This window comes from Bubalus bubalis, chromosome 9 (assembly GCF_019923935.1).
Source record: "Bubalus bubalis isolate 160015118507 breed Murrah chromosome 9, NDDB_SH_1, whole genome shotgun sequence".
Classification (NCBI taxonomy): domain Eukaryota; kingdom Metazoa; phylum Chordata; class Mammalia; order Artiodactyla; family Bovidae; genus Bubalus; species Bubalus bubalis.
The window spans coordinates 105,609,572-105,629,570 of NC_059165.1; the positions used below are offsets into that span (position 1 = coordinate 105,609,572).

At 58.7% G+C, this 19,999-nt stretch overlaps 1 protein-coding gene across 1 annotated transcript in view; it reads right to left on the reverse strand.

Moving 5' to 3' along the window:
- ELL (elongation factor for RNA polymerase II) overlaps positions 1 to 19,999 on the reverse strand; it is a 79,384-nt gene that overhangs the window by 9,365 nt on the left and 50,020 nt on the right. Inside the window, exons 2-7 of the mRNA XM_006057961.3 lie at positions 19,726 to 19,773; positions 12,921 to 13,042; positions 12,378 to 12,541; positions 9,921 to 10,195; positions 6,035 to 6,159; positions 444 to 540 (exon numbers count right to left, since the gene is read on the reverse strand). Of these exons, the coding sequence (XP_006058023.1) occupies positions 444 to 540; positions 6,035 to 6,159; positions 9,921 to 10,195; positions 12,378 to 12,541; positions 12,921 to 13,042; positions 19,726 to 19,773 (831 nt within the window). The remainder of the gene's footprint in view (positions 1 to 443; positions 541 to 6,034; positions 6,160 to 9,920; positions 10,196 to 12,377; positions 12,542 to 12,920; positions 13,043 to 19,725; positions 19,774 to 19,999) is intronic.

Below are 19,999 nucleotides of genomic sequence, written 5' to 3' on the forward strand. Positions count from 1 at the left end.
GCTGGCCAAGCAGGGGATGGAGACATGGGACTCACTGGTCAGAGCACGCAGGGGGAAGAGACAGCTGTCACCAAACAGCTCCGACAACGGTGAGGGACCCCACTGCTGAAGATCAAGCCCCCGACAGCAAGGCCCTCCCTGCCTACTAACACGGCAGAGCCCGCTGGGGACACAGTGAGTTTTAGAGCAGCCCTGAGAATCAGAGGCCTCCAGTGGCCAGAGCAGCCAGCGGCCCGCGCACCCTCAGCCACACTACCCCGAAAGGCAACCCAAGGAACCTATCCAGGTTCCAGGCCTGGGACCCCCAGCCCCCAGTCAGCTGCTTACGCCTTCGAGAAAACTCACCAGCCCTGAGTGATAGGCCCAACAGGCTCCCCGAGAAGCAAGGTCAGGCCCACCACCTCTGCTGAAGCCCGCCCACCCTCCCTGCCAGCCGCTCCTACCTGAGGGGGCGAGGCTGAGCTCCCGTGCTCGCCCGGAGGACTGCTGGCAGCAAGGTCCCCAGGGAGGCCACCTGTGCTCTGTGGCTGGCACAGTTTCCTGCAGAGGAGAAGCAAGGCAGGTTGGAGGGTCCTGAAGCAATGCCCTCATTGCGAGGCGCACCCAGGCCCATCCACCTCTGCACTGATACTTTGCACCCAGCGTCTGGGGGAGGGCCTGGCTCCCTGCTGAAGCAGGGCAGTGCTGGGTGTGACGGGCACACCCGGCAGGCAGAGAGCAGTCAAGCACACCCAGCCCTGGGCGCATCCGCAGTGGCCCCGTGGCCACAGCCTCAGCCTCACTGCCAGAAGGCCAGCCACACTGGATGCTCTGTGCCCAGAGAAGGGCCAGGTAACCAGACGCTCGTCCCGACCTCCATGACCATGGAGACCAAGGACTCCCGGTGCAAAACTGACCGGACACTCAGGGTCCATGCTGTGTCCCCACGGGAGCTACAGACATTGGGTGTTGGCCCTTTTTTAAAAAACATTTGGTCCTTACTTTTATAAACAACTGTCATCCCAATAACAACGCTCACTGCAGAAACAGAATGCAAAAGAGGGCTGAGATGCCCTGCTCTGAGGTGGGAGGACCCCCCCCAGGTTCAGCTCCCATCTTCCTGGGAGCCGGGCCCCACGACCTCCAGGGATGGCAGGAGCAGCCAGCAGACCACTGGAATCAGCTCAACAGCGCAGCCAGGGACGAGAGAAGAATCGCCCCGACGCCTGACAGAAAAACGGAGGCCCTGAGAGTCATCCTGGCTGGGTGGGGTTGGCCCCTTGAACTCCTTGAGGCTGAGAGTCTCAGGGGAGCCCAGGCACCCAGCTGGCCCCCCAAGCCCTGCAGGAAGCTGAGCTGAGGTCCGGGGCCACGTCCGCTGCTCCAACCAGTGGCCAGCAGAGCACCTCCCTGGCCCTCAGCTGCACTTCAGACTCCGGTGGCTGCCCTCCCCACAGCGGCCTGAAATGCAAGGAGAGCCGAAAGGAAGGTTCCGAGAGTGGGCGGGGCAAGTCTACTGTCCAGCCCTGTGGAAGCATCTAGAACTTTCAGTCAAAGACAGAGAATCAGGTGTTCACATCCACTCTCTCTCAAGTCCCCACTAAAAAGGCATAAAAGAGAAGGGGAAAAAAAGACAGCAACGCTACTTAACGCAGGAAGCAGAAGCACAAGTGGTGGCTGTCCTGGAGGAGCCAAGGAAGCAGTCCTGGCTGCAGAGCCCGCAGGCCCGCAGCGTGCGCCTCGGAGACCTCAGTGGAGGGCCCTCTGGGCTGCCCCCCAGCAGCCCTGCTCTGGGACCTGGCCTGCTGGGGCCAGCTGCAAAGGGAACCCCCAGCATGTCTGGGAGTAAAGGAGCCCAGGTCTTCCCCAGGGGGCCAGGAGGCTGCTCGGGCCACACAGGATGGACAGAAGCAGAAGCATGGCCTCCAGAGGAGAGGAAACAGAGGGGCCTGTGGAGGGACCCAGAGATGCCTCAGGGCTACCAGGGAGGCTGGACTGCCAACAGCAAAGTTCTGCGGAGGCGGCACCCCGGCTTCCAGGCAACAACTGTCAGGCCCTGAAGCAGACAAGACTACGCATTTGACAGGACAGAGAGCAACCAAGCCCCTGTGCCACTGCTACTGAGCCCGCATGCCACAACTACTGAAGCCTGAGCCCCGCGACAGGAGAGGCCGCTGCAGCAAGAACCCCGAGAGCCGCACCTGGAGAGCAGCCCCCCGCCGCAACTAGAGAAGAGCCCGCACGGCAACGAAGACCCAGCACAGCCACAAATAAATTAACTTTTAAAAAGAAAGGAAAGAGAGACTAAGAGGATGAAAATGTTAAATCCACCAGAAACACACCGGCCTTAACAGCCTCAGAAAGACAAAGATCTGAAATACACAGCTCTCCAAAGAAAATATACAAATAGTCGATAACTGCACGAACAGATGCTCAACATCATTCACTGCTCATCCAGGGAAACTCAAATCGATACCACTATAAAATACCACTTCGCACTGGCTAGAATTAAAAAAAAGAAAAAGAAAATATAACAAATGTTGGTGAGGCTGTGGAAAAAGTGGAATTGGGCACTGCTGGTGGGAATGTGAAATGGGGCAGCCACTGAGAAAGAGAGTCTGGCAGTTCTTTAGAAAGTTAAACACAGGATTACCACATGGCCCAGCAATTACACTCCTCAGGACTCGTTTGAGAGAACTGAAAATCTGTGTCAGTTATATTTGTGTCCTCGTACACAAATGTTCACGGCATCACTGTACACAATCCTGAAAAGGCGGAAACAGTTCACATGTCCACTGACAGAAAAATGAATAAGCAAAAACTCAGACACAATAGACTATGGAAAAGAACCAAGAACCTGGCCATAGAAAAGAACGAAGTTCTGCCACACGATACAATGTGGAGAAACCTTGAAAACGTAACACTGAGTGGAAGGAGCCAGACACAAAAAGCCACACAGCATGCAACCCCATTGATACGAAGTGTCCAGAACAGGTGAATCCAAGAGGCCGGGGCAGGTCAGCAGCTGCCAGGCGCTGGGGAGGTGGGGTGGGGAGTGACTGCTAAGGCAGGTTGTTGGGTTTTCTGGGGGGTGAATGGTTTGGAACTAGATGGAGGTGGTGGTTGCACCTGGGGAACTAGAAATGATGGCAAAAAGAGAGACAGATGGGAGAAGCTGAAGAAATCTCCCCAAAGTATTAGAAATAAAAAGAAACAACCAGGAGGACAACGGTGAATGGTGTAGAGGCAGGGCCCGCGGGGGCAGACTGAGGAAGCCCGCGGGAGGACGAAGAGGGTGAGGCAAGCGTTCAGACTGCCAGCCCCAGCCACCCTCCACGCTATACGGTGACCACGGGGACACACACAGGCCAGGGAGGGAACTGACGAGGCGTCTGCGGCCAGACCTTCAGTGTGGAGGGAAAACGCCTTCCAATCTAAAGGCTAGATGTGGCCAATTGCCAGCTTGTGTGCTGGCCACCCAGGTGTGGAGCTGTGGCAGAGGGCCGTCCCAAAGCCTTCTCCTCGGAGAGACGCTCCAAGAGCTGGGTCCCTTCAGCATCAGGGCAGAATCCCAGACCCGGAAACAGGAGGTCCTGCGAGGGAGGGAGGCAGCTCCCTGTGGAAGCCCTGGTCCCTTGAAAGTGATAAAAGGCCATGAGACAAAGACAAGGAGCTTGTGGCTGGACATGAAGGACACAGAAGGCTGAGCACTTGGCCAAGCAAGTTACCAACTTCAGGGAAAGTGCACTGCATGTGAGGCGGACGGAGGCTCGGGCTGTCTAGGCTGTGCCCTGGGGGAGGGGAGGCCAGGCCAGGGCAGGTTGGGGAACTGGTTTCAAGGCCACATGGGGTCCAGGCCTCATCCTGCACTGGGACATCCAGACTCCACCTGGGCCAGGCCAGGCCTGAGCTGCACACATGGGGACTGACAGCGTGGAGGACACATCGCAACAAACAGCTGAGGGCTTCCCTGGTGGTCCAGCGGTTAAGAACTGCCTGCCAAGGCAGGGGACACAGGTCTGCTCCCTGCTCCAGGAAGATTTCACATGCTGAGGGGCAATTAAGACCATGTGCCACAACCACCGAGCCCGTGCTCCAGAGCCCGAGCGCTGCGCCCAGTGAGGTGCGCGCCCCCGAGTCAGTCCTCTGCAACGAGAAGCCCGAGTGCCTGTCTGCAGAGCAAAGCCGCGGGGGCCCAGGCAGACCCTGGAAGCACAAGCGTGCTCAACTCAGGCCCAAGTTCAGAACAAGCTGTACGGTAAGGGCGGCTGCAGCCCCTGGGGTAACACGAGCCCCACACCCAGCCTGTAACAAGAGGAACACCCTAAGACCTCATTTCTCCTTCTTGCCATGAGACCCACAGCATGAAGACCGGTTGTAATAAGGGCCTTCTTCAGGGAGGGAGCAACCTAAACGTGGAAAAAAAAAAAGCTGCGCAGAGCAGCACTGGGTTGTGGGTATCAGTGATATTGACCCTGACTTCTGCCCACCAATCAGGTCAAGCTCCCAAGAGCAGCATATGCTGCCAGCTTCTGGAGAGGCATCGGGCCAGGCCACCCTCCAGCTGGCCCACGTAGCCCTAGAAGAGAGCGCCAAGACGGCCCAGGGCAAACATGAGAGAGGAAAGGAGACCTTGGCATGGCCCTGAGCGCTGGGAGTCAAGAGCCTGAGGAACCTCCCACCTGATACCCCTCAGTATTCAGCCCAGTTTCCTAGGGACCACACCCACCCATGGGCAGACTGCCCACAGGCTGCTGGATCCTGGCCATGCCCCTCCTGGAGAGCTCTGGGAGGCCAAGGGCTAGGGGCCTGAGATCAGCAGGCAGTGAGAGGCTCTGAAGGGAGGAAGGATGGGAGCAGCCTCAAGGCACCCCACCCCCACGTGCCCCTTGGCACCTCAAAGCACTCAGGTGGGTATAAATTACTGTTTAAACACTACCGCCATGCGTGCATGCATGCTCTACTGCTTCAGGCACGTCCAACTCTTCGCAGCTCCACGCCCTATAGCCTGCCACTAGAGTCCATTAGAGTCTCCAGGCAAGGATACTGGACTGGGTGGCCATGCGCTCCTCCAGGGGATCTTCCCAACCCAGGGACTGAACCTGCATCTCCTGCATTGCAGGCAGATTCTTTACCGCTGATGCAAACACCTGCAGGAGGTGACAGTGTCTGAGACATGCTTGGTGGGCAGCAGATGACGCCCAGAGAGGGGAGGGAGAGCGTCTTCTGCCAAAACCATCCCCTCAGCCTCCCTGAGCACCTAGAGACGTCTAGAGAGCCACAGCAGTGACCCCGGAACAGCAGGTGAGCACCCCACAGGGCCAAGGAGGGACTCATGGTTCACCTAGAGTGGCCCCAACTTGGCTCTGATTTCCAGATGCAGTTACTGGTTTAAACTTAAAAAAAAAAAAAAACAACCTTCATAAATTGCTCCAAGTCCCTGAGAAACCACTTAAGGACTAATTAGCATCTCAGGCTGCTCTGAAGGGCGCTTCACAGCCGGGGCTCCCAGGCATCAATTGAGAAGGAAATCATTAACTGCTTGCCTTAGACAGGGGCCGACTTAACCACTTCTCCCCAGAGCCACCTTGGCTACTCCTGACTTTGGGTCCCCATTAACCCGAGAGGGGATCCTTTTAATTAATGCTACTTAATAGTGTCTGTGGGGAGGTTTGTTTTGCTTTGTTCCTCTCTGCTTCCAGTCCTTGAGACTTCCTTTTTAAGAAAGGCGGCCTGCAGCAGTAGCCTGTGGGGACGTGCAGATTTCAGAAGGAGCTTGATAGGAGGGGCAGGAGGGGCAGCAGGAACGGCTGCTTCAGGGCCTTCTGTCCTGAAGTTCTCATGTTCAACGCAGAGACTCATGCCCTCCACCCCACTCAGCAAGGCTCGCCTTTTCCCTACAGGAGGCCACGGTGGGCTACCCAGGCAGTCTCTAGAGACCCCCTCCATCCTCCTGACTTTGGCGCCGCGGGAGGCCGCCCCAGCCTCCTGGAGATGAGACGTGCCCCAGGCCCAGGGGACAGGGACCCACTGACGGACGGGGCGGCAGTGTTACCGGATGAGCATCCGCTTCAGCAACTGCTGGTCTCCCTCCGAGTAGCCGGGCCAGTCCTTCTGCACATCCTTGTACACACAGTCCTTCAGTGTGCACGTGCCATCCTTGGCGTTCACGTTGGCCACCTGCAACATAGAGCCAGAGATGACCATGAAAGCATTTTGGGAGGTGGTGCAGGGAGAGACGGAGACAGACATTAAAGGGGAAAGAGGACAGCACACTTCTGCCCAAGCCAACACTTGGCCCCCCAACTCCTCTGCAGGCCGAGACGGCGGCCCTTGGGGTGCCGAAGGGTCAGAGCAGCAGGCCCAGATGCTGCTGGAGGCCAGGCTGGCTCCACAAGGGGGTGCTGCCATCTCCACTCCCAAGACTCCATCAGCAGCCCATCCCCCTGCTATGGACTGAACCATGTTTGTCCTCCACAAATGCACATTAAGTCTTACCCCCTGCTAACCTAAGGCGATGGTATTAGGAGGTGGGGCCTTTGGGAGGTGCTGAGGTCATGAGGGTGGAGCCCCCATGAGGGAGTGTCTTTTTGGGGGAGGGGCTGTGCTGGGTCTTGGTTGCTGTGAGTTTTCTCCCGATGTGACAGGCTGGGGGCCACTCTCTAGCTGCAGCGTGCGGGCTTCTCACCGTGGCGGCTTCTGTTGCAGAGCACAGACTCTAGGGCTCTTGGGCTTCAGCAGTCGCGGCGCGTGGGCTCAGCAGGCGTGGCTTCCAGGCGCTAGAGCACAGGCTCAACAGCAGTGGCACAGGGGCTTAGCTGCTCTGCAGCACGTGCGATCTGCCTGGACCAGGGATCGAACCCTGGTCTTCTGGACTGGCAGGCAGAGTCTTTACCACTGATCCACCAGAGAAGCCCAAGTGTCTTATTTATAAAAGAGAATCCAGAGTTTCCTCACCCTTCTCCCCTGGATGACCATAAGAAGGCAGAACGCAGGCCCTCACCAGACACCCAATCTCCCGGTGCCCTGACCTTGGGCCTCCCAGTCTCCAAAGCTGTGTGACGGGTCTGTGGTGTCTAACCCACCCAGGCCATGGTGTTCTATGACAGCAGCCTATGGACTAAGATACACGTTCTCAAACTCACAGCTCCTGTGGCAGAGTTAGCCGATCTGGGGGAGCTGGGGGAGGGGTGCCTTCAGGGCCCAAGCTGAGCCCACCTTCCCTGCAACCAGCCAGCCCTGCTGCTTCTGGTTAACACAAGCTGAGTTCGTCTTCAAGACTCTGTGCAAAGATGCATTTAGAACATTTGCCTTAATGTGCTTGATGGAATTCAGGCCCCTGACCCGCAGAGGGCACTTTCCCGAGCATCTCGTCCGGCACCATGATCTCCAGAAGGCGCGTGCGGAGCTGTGTGATTGGCACGGCAGCTGCTGTTTTTCACTACAACTGAGACTATGAATTTATTCTCCACGTCACGGCAGTTTCCACAAAGAGCATTTTTAATGGTTGAGTAACATTCCGCCAAGAGGCTGCACTGTGACTCACTCAGCCTCTCTCCTTTGTTGGACGTGGTCTTTGTTTCCAGCTTCTCTGGAGCATAAACACATGTCACTTGTGCAGGTTTTTCCACGCTGGTGATGGTTTTCTTCGGCTGGCTTCCCAGAAGTGGGATTAGCGGGTCAAAGACTCTGAACATTTTTATGGCTTCTGAGATGCTTTGCTAAAATGCTCTCCAGAAGAGCCACCCATCCATCCACACTCCCACCAGGAAGGTGGAAGGCCTCAAATCTTCTCTCCGGATGTTTTCACAAAAGTGAAAGAGGAGGTGTCTTTGCACAGTGCTGCTTGTCAGAGTCACTGGGTGGGGGGGCGGGAGGGCTGGGAAATGAGCATCCTTTGTGAGGTGCAGCCCCCTATACCTATCCTCACGCTGGTGGGGTCCCAGTGCCCCTCCCACAATTGCTGGGGAGAACAAGTCTGGTAGCAAACACAGAAGCTCAAGGCAGATGGGACAGGAAATCAGAGAATGGGAGAAATCAGAGCGGGCACCCAGGATGCTCTAGCGCTCTAGTGCAAGACACTGCCTGGGCCGCCTCGGGGAACTGCCAAACCCAAGTCGGCTGGGGAAGCTGGCACCCAGCACGATGCCTCTCTGGCCCCAAGAAAGGACCAGGAGCGTTGAGAACACCTTGGAGGTTAAAAGCGAAGCAGGTGCCCCGGGCACACCCAGGTCAGCACCGCCAGCCCCCTCTCTCTCCAGAGCACTAAGCCTGGCACCACCAGCTTCTAAGGGTCACTCAGTGGGTAAATCTCAGGTGCCATCAGGTGCTGGGTCGGCCAAGGTTCACATTCTGCATGTGCTGCTTTTTTACTCTGGGCCCGAAGAGAACAAGATTGGAGAGCAGGAGCAAGGGCATTTTTCAGAATGCTACCCCAGGGGCTAAGGACCTGGCTGGACGGTGATTCGCGCTCCAGGCACCAGCCGGGGCAGGCACGGCTGTCACCCCTGCCCTGTCTTGGCTCACAGCTGACGACCCTGCCCAGCTCCCTTAGCCCTGCCTCAGTCACCCTATGCTGCAAGAGGCAGCTCTGGGTGGCCCCCGGCCCAGGGAAAGGGCCTCCCGTATGCTTCTCCCAATTTCCCAAGGGTGAGCCAACACATGTGACTTTCCAAGGAAATGAGCACCCTGGGAAATGTTCTTGGTTCCAGAGCTTTCTGGATGCTCTAGCAAGCCCCAAGAAAACTGGACTACAGAGTAACGTATCTGTCTTCTCTAGGCCCCAAGCCGACTCCCGAACTTGCCGGGAGAAACACTGCCACTCAGTCCTCGCCAGCACAACCTCCACGTGGGGGGCGGCGGCTCAGGAGGCGAAGTTTGCACAAAGGCCACCAGTGAGCACACGGAGGAGCCCCTGACGGGAACGAAGGCTCCGGGGAGTACCTCCTCTCTCAGGACACAGGGGGCTTCTGCACGGTGACGGGGAGGGGAGGCACCTGCCCTGTGGGGCGGGCCCAGCCCCAGATCAGCACTCATGCTTGGAGTGTGGGGCTGGTCACAGAGGCCCCTCTTCACCCCTGCCCTGTGCCCTGAACTCGCTGGGGGGTGATGACGACACAGAGATGCCAGTCGGAGCACGGGGGGACAAAAGCCATGCCGATGTTCTCCTACCAAAGGTGTGTGTGGTCACCCCAGCCTCGGGATGCGCTCAGGGAGGGGGAGAGGGGCAGAAGGATGCCCATGGGAGAACTTGGTCAATCAGAAATCCTCAGAAATGCGCGGAAACTCCTTAGACACAGTTCTGGATGGTCATGGCACCAACCTTAGACCATAGGAGGCAGCACCCAAGAGCCCAGAGTGTCTGAGGCAGGCCACAGCTCCTCCCAGGACACTGGCGTGACTGCCGCTGGCTGTGGGTCCTCACAGCAGCAGTGCTCTGAGGTGGCCTGTTGCCCCTTCACGGCCAAGCGCACGCACGCGGCCCGGCTAAGGCAGCGCATCGGGAGCAAGCCACCAGCCCTCTCAGGAGTCTGTGAGCTCCGTCCTCCAGGGCTGGGACCCGCGCTGTCGCTCCAAAGCCCTGGCTGTTGAACAGAAGGCTCTGCCTGCTGGCCCCACGTTCCTGCCTGATTACCTCTTGACCCCAAAGGGAGGTGCTGCAGTCACTTTCCAGCCACAGACAGAAGCCTGAGGGTCCAGGCATGAAGTCCCTGGCCTAGCGCCACAACTGATAAGCTACAAGGAGACCCACCTGATATGAAGCCTGAGTTCTTGCTAACTTGTGCTTGCGGATTCCCCAGGCTTCATTCAATTCCAAAAACCTTGTGCATCTAAAGTCTTGGGTCCCCCATGCTACACCCACTGCCTGCGAGCCTACAGTTATGAGGAGATGAGACCCGGACAGTAAAAGTGCCCCATGCCCCGCCCCGGGCAGCACGCACCTGCTGGAGGAGGCTGTCCAGCGCGTCCTTGTCCGCCTGTGCCAGGCCGTCCTTCTGCAGCCGCAGCAGCAGCTCGGCCTTCCGGTAGGGCCTCAGCGCCAGCAGGTGCAGCACGCGGTCCCGGAAGGGCCGCTGAGACACCCCGCTGCCCCCGCCAGCGCTGCCAGCGCTGCACTTCTTGATGGCGCTGGCCGGGTTGATAGGTGTTGCCCGCTTCCGGGAGGGCACAGCATCCACTGCCCCCGGGGCCGGTTTCCGAAACTGAACCTTCTTGCCTACAGTAAGATCCAGGTGTCAGGGACGGGAAGGGCTGAGGGGTGGTCGCCGTGTCCCCCTGCCTGGAGTGATGGCACGTTCCTAAGCAAGCACACAGACACCCACGGATGGCCCACAGCCGACCGCGCCGAGCTCTCACCAAGCCCAAGGCACCTTAAGCCTCGTGCAGCCCCGCTTGTCCAGTGAGAGTGCCACCTGCTGACCACAAGCAGATCAAAGGGCACTTGCGGGGTCTCCAGTCTCAGAAGTGGGCTGAGAGCCTTAACTACTACTACTACTACTAAGTCGCCTCAGTCGTGCCCGACTCTGTGCGACCCCATAGACAGCAGCCCACCAGGCTCCCCCGTCCCTGGGATTCTCCAGGCAAGAACACTGGAGTGGGTTGCCATTGCCTTCTCCAATGCATGAAAGTGAAAAGTGAAAGGGAAGTCGCTCAGTTGTGTCCAACCCTCAACGACCCCATGGACTGCAGCCTTCCAGGCTCCTCCGTCCATGGGATTTTCCAGGCAAGAGTACTGGAGTGGGGTGCCATTGCCTTCTCCGGAGAGCCTTAACTAACTTCATCCAAACCCCTGGCCCCTATGGGGAAGGGGGCTGATAGTTAAAAGGGAGTCCCAGAACGGCAGGAGGAGCAGCCCAGAGCCTGCAGTTCCCAGCTCTCTGCTGGTCCCCTGGGTCCCGCCATGCTCTTTTATGACCAAGGAGAAAATAAAAAGTGTCAGGTCACTTGGGCAGACCTGCCTGTGCTCGGAGCCCGGGGGCCGCAAGCCTCTCTCCACCCTCCTGGTGCAAACAGAGACGTGTGAGGGGGTCCTCCATGGAGCCCCCCGGGGTGCTCTTGACGGAGGGGGGCTTCCATCCAAAGTCGCTCACTCCACCTTGGACGACGCCCCTGCCACCGCAGGAAGGAGGACCTCTGAGCAAAGTCAGTGCAGGTCTTAAATCCTTGGGCCACAAAGCTCTGCATGACAACTGTCTTTTGCACATATCCCTCAACTCTGACTTGTTAAATGAACACAAGAAGGAAAGCTTTTAGAACCTGCAGGGCCAGACTTCGTCCCCAGAGAACCCCGATGACATGGAGTGGGGGAGAGGCCTGACACAGCCAGGACTGCGTGTCTGTGGCTTCTGAGGCCAGAGAACAGTAAAAGCCTTCATTGTGTCCTAAGTGGAAAGTAAGATAAATTCTGGCTAAAAGACCCACCCAAAACTTATTAAAATGTGTACAAATGTCTGTATTTGCATCTTAAGGCAGGAGCAGGCAGCTGCAGCCCTTTGGGATTCTGGCTGGCACCTCCTGGGTGGCTGACAGCCCGGGCCCAGGCTCCCCGGGCACACACTGCCACGCCCACCGGGGCCCCGTGCTAACAGGAGGACCAGCACCATCTTGGGTTCCATTCAGAGCCAACCCCACCGCTAGGCAAGGGAGACTGCGTGCTCTGTAGAGCAATGTGAAAGAGTGACTTTTTCTTAAAGAAGAAAAAAACTCCAAAAGCCATCAAGGTTCTCCTGTGCTTCATGCCTCTCTCAGGCCTTTCTTGCCTGACAATGAATTCACTGGAGACTTCGTCTACACCCAGAGGTGGGAAGACTGAGGCAGCGCGATGGAGCTTTCTAAATAAACAGTACTTCTCTCTGCACTTTTAATGTGGTCAGTGTCCCAATGTCTCTGAAATTGTTTCCAAGCAGATACTGAGGGGGTGGAAGGTCCTAGGAAACAGGGATCAACGCGTTTCCTTCCAGGTCTCCACCCCATGGTCCCTCGCTGGCCCCAACACAGCAGCAGGCTGCCCGGAGCAGAGTGCATCTTGCCATCTGCACTGTGTCCTGGCCAGGTCAGCCATGGGAAGGAGACACCTGGGCAGGTGAGGGCAGGGGTGGCCACTGAAGGGACAGGCTGAAGCTCTGGCTTCATGCACGGTGAGAGGCAGACGTCCCTGAGGCTAGAGCCTGGGGAAGAGGCCCTGGGATTCAGAATTCCTGGAACTCTCAGGCCCTCTAGTCCATCCTGGACTCAGAATGCAGCAGACACCACCCAAGAAGGACCCAGCTCCCCTGGCCTCTGTCAGCCCACCACTCCTGTTCCTGCTCCTGACGGGCCCTGAGACTCGCCAGCTCTCCTGACATCTGCCCAGCAGGCACAAGACCCCCGTGGGTGAAGCCCAGGCCCCCAAGCCTCACCCAGGTAACGGCCTCCGGCCTTGATGACGATGGCTCCTCGACTGCGCGTCTCCTCCTCAGCCTGCGCCAGGCTCTGCCGCGCCTTCTGGTAGGAATCGTCGGTGGCGCACACTGTGATCTTGTCCTGGATGCTGCCCAGGCAGTCCAGGTGGACATCCCCATGGCTGCAAGACAGAGGCCAGAGGTGAGGCGAGCTCCTGGGGTGACCACAGAGGTGGCCTCGGGGCCGACACCGCCCCCGCCCGACACTCCCAGCTAGGAAACAGGGTCTGGTGCTGACTTGGGCAACAGGGTTTCTGCAAGGCACATCTTGACCTGAAAGAAGCAAGGGAACCCAGGTTCCTGGGCAAGAGGGCATGCCAGGACCCACGCCTGCACCCTGGACACACTGTAAGAGCCAGGACGGCTCATCTGAGAAGGAGAGCTGGGGCTGGAGGTGAGGGTAAACATCCGCATGGTGGGCCGGCGTGGGGACGCCACGGTGGGGGTCAAGGGAGGTGGGCCTGGCCCCGTGAGAGCTGGGGCAGTCTGGGCAAGGCTCACCTGGAGACGTACTGCTGGATGCAGTCGAAGCTGCCCTGGGGGCTGTCACGGCCGATGTTGGAGAGGTAGAAGGAGAACGTCCGCGCCTCCGTGGGGCAGTCAGGTTGGGGGATGGAGATGTGCTGCATGGAGAGGGGGTGTCACTAGGGGGCCCACAGGCAGGGCCAGCACACGATCCTGGCCCGTCCCTGGCGATATGTGAATGCACCCCCTTGGTCTCCCTGTCAGTGACAGACCAGCCTGTCACCATGGCCAGGCTGCTGGTGGGTCCTGGGCCCCACACAGAGCAAGGTGGGGGTGCGGGTTCCCATGTCCACAGCAATGGCACCGTGGGCTAAGGAGCACAATCCCTCAGCACACAGCGGAGGCAGGGGCCCACTCCAATCTGAGCCACGGCTCAGGTCCCCCGCCAAGCTGGGCAGACCGGGCTTGAGACAACCCGGATAGCTGAAGTTGGGCAAGACAGGTGGGCGTCAGCAGCAGGCTAGCATGCTCGGCCGAGATACCCTGGCACACACTCCCCCTTCTCCCACGTGGCGAGGCCCTCTCCACCTCCTCCAGGCCAGAGCCACCCTCCACCTGGGTGTCTGGGAAGAAGGCAGGCACGCAGGCACGGGCCTCGAGGGGCTCACAGACGGGTAGCACTTGCCCCCGCCGACCACGACAAGGGATGTGTACACATGGTTCACCTAACCCTGACAGCAGACGGCACCGCTGTAGCCTAACTAGGCAAAGCCACAGCCGCAAGAGAGGAAAGACAGACGGCCTGGCAGGCCGACAGACAGATGGCACTAGCCCTGGCTGAGGTGCAGGGCTCAGCGCAAGGCAGGAAACCCAGAGGCCGCTTCATTCCAGGCCGACCCTCTGGCCCCCTGCCTACCCTGGGCGACAGCCAGCAGCTGCTGAGAAACACAGACAGGAAAACCTCACGCTCCAGCTGCCAGCCCCTGGGCTACCGGGACGGGCCTCCAGAGCCCTGTCGCCAGAGGAGACCAGCCTTAAGGTCCGCCCTGGGCTGGACCACCGGGGTTTGTCACAGTTAGGGAGACACGCCGGGAGGAATCATGAATGGTCAAAAAGGGGCAGCACCAGGGCTGAGGGGGCAGCCAGCTGTCCCTGGGCTGTTGTGCCGCCTCCGCAGGCAGAGCCGAGGCCGCCTCCTCTGAACGTGAGGACACAGCACGCTCCATCGGCGCTGGACAGCATGTGACCCTGGGCTGCACGCCTCCTGCCCCGTGCCCGGCTGTTACACGCGAACACAGCCAGCTCGGCCTGTCTGAGTAGTCTGTGTGATCAAGGACACGAAGCTCCGGCCACAGCGAGAGCAGCAGCTCCCCCACCCCAGCCCCCAGTGGGGTATGGAAACCCTCGAGGGAAGCTGGGAGGGCATGCAGCCCAGGATTGGCTCCGAATGCTGCAGAACCCCCTCCATGCACAGCCAGTCTCTGCTGCAAGGAGAGGCTCCCTCCTCGCACAGGGAGAGCCAAGGCATCAGAGAGCAGCCCCCAGGCCCAGCTGCTCGGGACAGGAAGAGCCTGGCCTGGGGGAGAGGGGCAGTCTGCGGCGGCTGTCCAGGGACTGCAGACGACCTTGGGCTGACGATCACGCCGCCCCCAGCTCCCCGCCCCACAGCTGGTGTCTGCCCAGCGTGATCTCCTGGTCCTCCAGCATCCCCCTATGCACGCAGCAGGTGGCAGAGGGCCCGGTCAGGATGCGCAGCCAGCGGCAGGGAGACCAGCAGGGCACCAATGTCAGCCCTGGCCAGCCACACAGACCCTGATCTCCACACACACACGCTTCTGTAAGGGTCAAAAAGGGGACGAAGCAGCTCACATTTGGCAAGTGTGTTTATACTATAAACCTGGACCTCCTGCTACGACTCACTCACCTTGGGCAGGAAAACACCTATGTGCACACACACACGCACACACACACTGGAGTCCACGTGCAGCATCGCAGTGTCCAGCACTGGCAGCCACCCTGCGCCGGCCGCACACACTTCCGGGCAGACGCGACTTCTGCTCTCCATTACGGAAGTAACTGGACACCCAGCGCCCAGACGCTCCTGAGGGTCACTGCGGGAGAGGCCCCCACAGGCACCGCAGGCACGTACACCCTGACGCAGTCACCCAGGACACAGCGGGAGGGGTGTGCACCATGATGTCAGCAAAATCAGAAGTGCCTCTGATGGAGCCTGAGCCCTGACACGCGGCTCCCCCCCACGCCCGACCCTGAGCCTCTCCCTCACCACGTGCTGGCTCCGGCGGAGACCCAGCCACCCCCAGCGACGTTTTTCCATCTCTGGCTGCTCAGAGGGCAGTGGCTGCCCTGACTGCCTGCCACAGCCCCCGTCGGGGAGAGCAAAAGAGAGGGGCACAGCCTAGGTCCCAACACCACGGTGCTCCTCCCTGGGCAGGGGCATGGGGGACCATTCCCTGTGATTCTTCAGCCCAGTGAGGACTTTTCCACACGGGTATGTATCGGCCCTTTCAAAATCCACGAGTCGGAGTGGGGGGGGGGCAAGGGCACAGGCCAGCGCCCAGAGGAGGGTCTGTGCAGCCACCAGGGCCGCGAGACAGGGAGGGGAAGGCCTGCGTGGAGCCTGCCACAGCAGTCCTGAAGCCTCAGCCCTCCCCAGCTCTCTGGTGCCAGAGTGCACGGAATCCTCTGGTTAACGGGCTGTTATGATGCTGGTTAATGGCTACCAGTCCCTGGGAACCAGTGAGGGAAACCAGCCCGCTGGGTACGAATGGCCCAGGACACCTAGCTTTCTCTGTGATGGCAGACAGCGCGACCCGCATTCTGAAATTCGGCCTCCGCTCTGCAGTCTTCTGGACCGAGTCCTGGCTCTCCTAGGGGCCACCACGGGGCCGCAGCGGGCCTGGGAAGGGCAGGTTTAGTGCATCTGATGTCAGCCCCAACTTCTGGGAGGAGGAGGCCAAGGGAGGTGCCACAGACTCATGGATGTGCCTGAACGCGGAGATGCACAGGCAGCCCTGGCCCTCCAAACAGCCATGTCCCACCCGGAGGACCCGAGTGGCTGACATCCAACCCTGAAGCCGAGGAGTGTGCTGGTTCCACCGTGGGTAGGTCAAGCCCCTTTGAAATTCATCCCAAGTCAGGCTGGCAGCCCTCACCCCACGTACGCGGGGTCTGATGTGTCTGCAGTGCAAGCGAGGGCTTCAGAGAGACAAATGAAGCCCCGAGCAGGCTGTGGGCAGGAAGAAACAGTGAGGGATGCACCTGGAATCCTCTTTGGGAGAGAGCAAGACCAAACAGGGCATCCAGGAACCAAACACTGCCTAGCCAGACTCTGGCCAGAGGGTTTTCAGGGAACACTTGTTTTATTATCTTTATTTTCATGGAACCCTCAGCATAAAATATATTTTGGATCAAGAGTTACTACTGCACAGCTGCACAGTCGGGAAGATCCTCCGGAGGAGGAAATGGCCACCCACTCCAGGATTCTCGCCCAGGAAATCCCACTGACAGCAAAGCTGCCGGGCTACAGCCCAGGGGGTCCCACGGCGTCGGACACAAGTGAGCACACACACCCTGGATGGCTGAAGAGGCCTTCCAAGAGCAAAGCAGCCTCTTCCGCCCACTGGACTGCCCACGTCCGCAGCCCCAAACCCAGGTGCTTTCTGAGCTCCTCCTTCCTTTCTGAGAGCTGCCGCGCACTGTGGACAGGGAGGGGGAGCGCACACCGCCCCCCGCCCACCACTTCCCAGGCTTCCAGGTCACTCCCGCCTCATAGCAATGGGCAGCCCTGGGCTCAAGCGCAGGCCGGCCCTACAGACTCCTGCAGAGCCCGCGCCTGGACCGCAGACAGACACTGGTCACGGCCTCTGACTAGGGCTGTCAAACATTCTAGAAACCGCCTTTGGGTCCCTGCTGCAGCACACAGAAATGCCTCACACAGCCCTGGACACCGACCCCACCCCTCTTTCTGTCCTCATCAGCTGAGGAGTTCTGGGGTGGGGCCAGCCCGTGAGGGGGTTTTCTCTTCCCCTCGCGAGGCTGATGCTTCACCAGCTGTCAGGGATTGAGAGCTCAACAGTGACCCCTGATGGCAGAGGGGCCCAGGGCAGCCACCCCAGTGTCTGAGAGAGAGCCGAGAACACACACACAGGCACGGACACAGCAGACAAAACAAAGTCGAGTGCTTTGCGCCGCTGCCCCGATGCTGGGCATGCCACAGGCTGCCATGCGGTCGCCCCCAGGAAGCAGCCAGCACCAGGGCCTGGCCGCACACCACCATGGCCAGGCCCCGCAGCACTCCCTGCACGAGTGGGGAAGAAGCCAGGTCGGACCTGACTCCCACCCCAGGAGCCAGGGGACACGAGACCCTGTGCCAGCGCGGCTGCATTCACATCGAGGGGGACGAGCACCAGGAAGCGAGTGAGCACGTTCTGGACTGCAGGGGGACTCTGCTTCTCCTTGGGCCATGGTTTATTTTGTTGGCTGCAGAGGGTCTCACAGGCCCAGCTGCAGCACCTGGGATTTCTGATATGCGCTGCAGCAGGAGGGGTCTTCACTTGCAACATGCAAACTCTTAGTTGAGGCGTGTGGGATTTAGTTCCCCGACCAGGGATGGAACCCAGGCCGCCAGCATTGCGAGCGCCGAGCCTCAGCCACTGGGCCGCCAGGAAGGCCCCTCCCAAGGCCATGTTAGCCTGCGTCCAGCCCTTAGGTGTGCGGCCCCTCTCCTGGGCGGGGAGGCCAACAGCCAGAGGGAGACCTGGCCGAGGTCCCTGAGTGAAGGAGCAAAGAGGGTCTCAATCTTCAGTCCGCCAGCTTCACGGGCCTCTGGGAAGCAGGCCCTGCCTGCCTACACGGGGTCCAGAACATGGAGTCAGCACAGGCACCAGGAGTGCTGAACGAGCTGGGCCGACCCGCCCTGCCCACCCGCTGCTGTCTCCAACCTGGAGGCTGGAGGGCATGACCAGGAGAATCGGGAGCAGAGAGCAAGGGCCTTGCCTCCTCCTCCACTGCTCCGAGTGACCATGACAGCATCTGCTGTGCACCTGCCCCAGGCCAGGCCGCTCACACCTGGCGGGGAGGAACGGTCATGGTCTATCAATACCCAGGACAAGGCCCCAGAGGTCACGAGGGGCAGACCGAGCGCCTGGTCCTTCACAGCCAACTGGGAAAGAACAGGCCTCCTCCAGTCCTCACACGGTCCCACCCAGGGAAGAGCCTCTTAGTGGAGACTCACGGCCTGGCTTGCTCCTGGCTGCAGCACATGGCCTCCACACCCTCAGAACCTCTAGGAAGTCCATGACACACGAGGATGCCCAGAAGGAAAAAATGTGGGCAAAGCATAATTCTCAATTCAAAGGCAGGGGCCCTTTCTTGAATGGATGTGGCTCTTAAATTTGGCACAGGAATTTGGGCGACACAGCGTAAAGCCCAGGAGGCCCTCACAGCACTTCTATGAGCATCCCAGTGGCGTCTTGCTGACTAGAAAGCACTGCTCACGGATAAAAGAACGGCAATCTGTGCCCTGGCTTCATTTTCCCACAGCTGCTGAGGGCACACTGTGACCACGGGCCACAAGAGGGCGCCACTGGGCCAGGCTGGCAGCAAGCCCAGGCGGCCCTGCCCCGTGGGGAAACATCTCAGGGGAAAAAGCAGAAGCAGGCGGCCAGGGCCAAAGAAGGTATGGAAGCCCCAGAGAAGGCACAGGGCAGGGCGTGTGCCCTGGGGCCTTTAAGGGCATCTCACTGACCTTGACTGGTCTTGGTGTGATGGTGTTCCCCTGGCCAGGTCACAGCCTCTAGTGACTCCATGAAAGGTAACCTGGGTGTGCTGTGCAGGTACTCTGTAGATGCAGTAAATCCCTGACCAGGTCTGGGCAGGCCTCATCCAATCAGTGGAAGGCCTTAAGAGGGAAATTGAGGCTTCCCTGATGAGGAAGAAGCTCGCCCATGAACCTCGGGGCCAGCTTCCTGCTTGCCCCCATGGAATTCAGACTCATCAGCCCCACAAACCTGTGAGTCAACGTCTTGCAATATATCTCTTGGTATCACTGTATCTGCACTTGCAGACATGTTATCTCCTCAAGGTTCCATCTCTCTGGAGCACCCTGCCTGGGGCGAAACCTACAGATCTCCCTGCTTCTGGAAGAAGCCTGCAGGCTATCAGATGGAAACTGACTTAGATGTGTGTGGCAACTCTTCAGATTTAAAGAAAAAAAAAAAAAAAAGACTTGCAATAAAGACTAGGAAAAAAACTAAAGTGTTGCAAAGCATCTTTAGTGGGTGGATGATATGTGGGTCCTAGGACCTGGGTGGCAAGGATTATGGACAATGTGCCCTTTCTCCCATTCCTCAATTTTTCTGTAAGATGGTCATTTATGATCAAGTATCTTTCACGAAAAAACTGGAATATTGAGTTTCTATACTTCCCGGTACTAAAAAGTTAAATACTTGTGGTCCTAGGTCCACTGACAGAAAGAAGTGCCCCGCCCTTGGGGGTGGGCACATTTCCAGGTTCACTTGGGCTCAGGGGGCATAGTTTCCAATCAGCACAAAGATCAAGTCAGAACAGGAGTTGGCAATGACAGGAAGTGGGAAACTCGGGAACTGCTGGACAGAAGAGCTGCCTTCAGCCCACAGAGGGCCTGCTGATGTGGCCCCAGCCATGGGGCCGGCATGGAGACGACCAGAGGCAGACCGTGGCTCAGCAGAGGGCCCTGCCTGGCACAGAGGGGGATGGGGCCAAAACACTGCTCCCAACGGGCTGCTGTGCCCAGCAAGCCACAATTCTAAATAAGTATGATTAAGACCAAAAAAAGACTCACCCCTTGACTTCCCTGAAATCGGATCGAAGGTCTCAGTGAAACAGAATCCTGCAAAAAAAGCAAAATGGGAAAATGTCAATGAAGATATCTGGAACATGTTTATGTATGGCTGAGTCCCTTCACTGTTCACCTGAAATTACCACAACGTTGTTAATCAGCTAAATAAAAAGTTTAAAGTCTAAAAAAAAAAAAAGATACCTGGAAATCCAAAGACTCACTTCCCAGGCATATAAGGAGCAGGATAAAGACAGTTTTCAGGAGGGGTGAAAAGAAT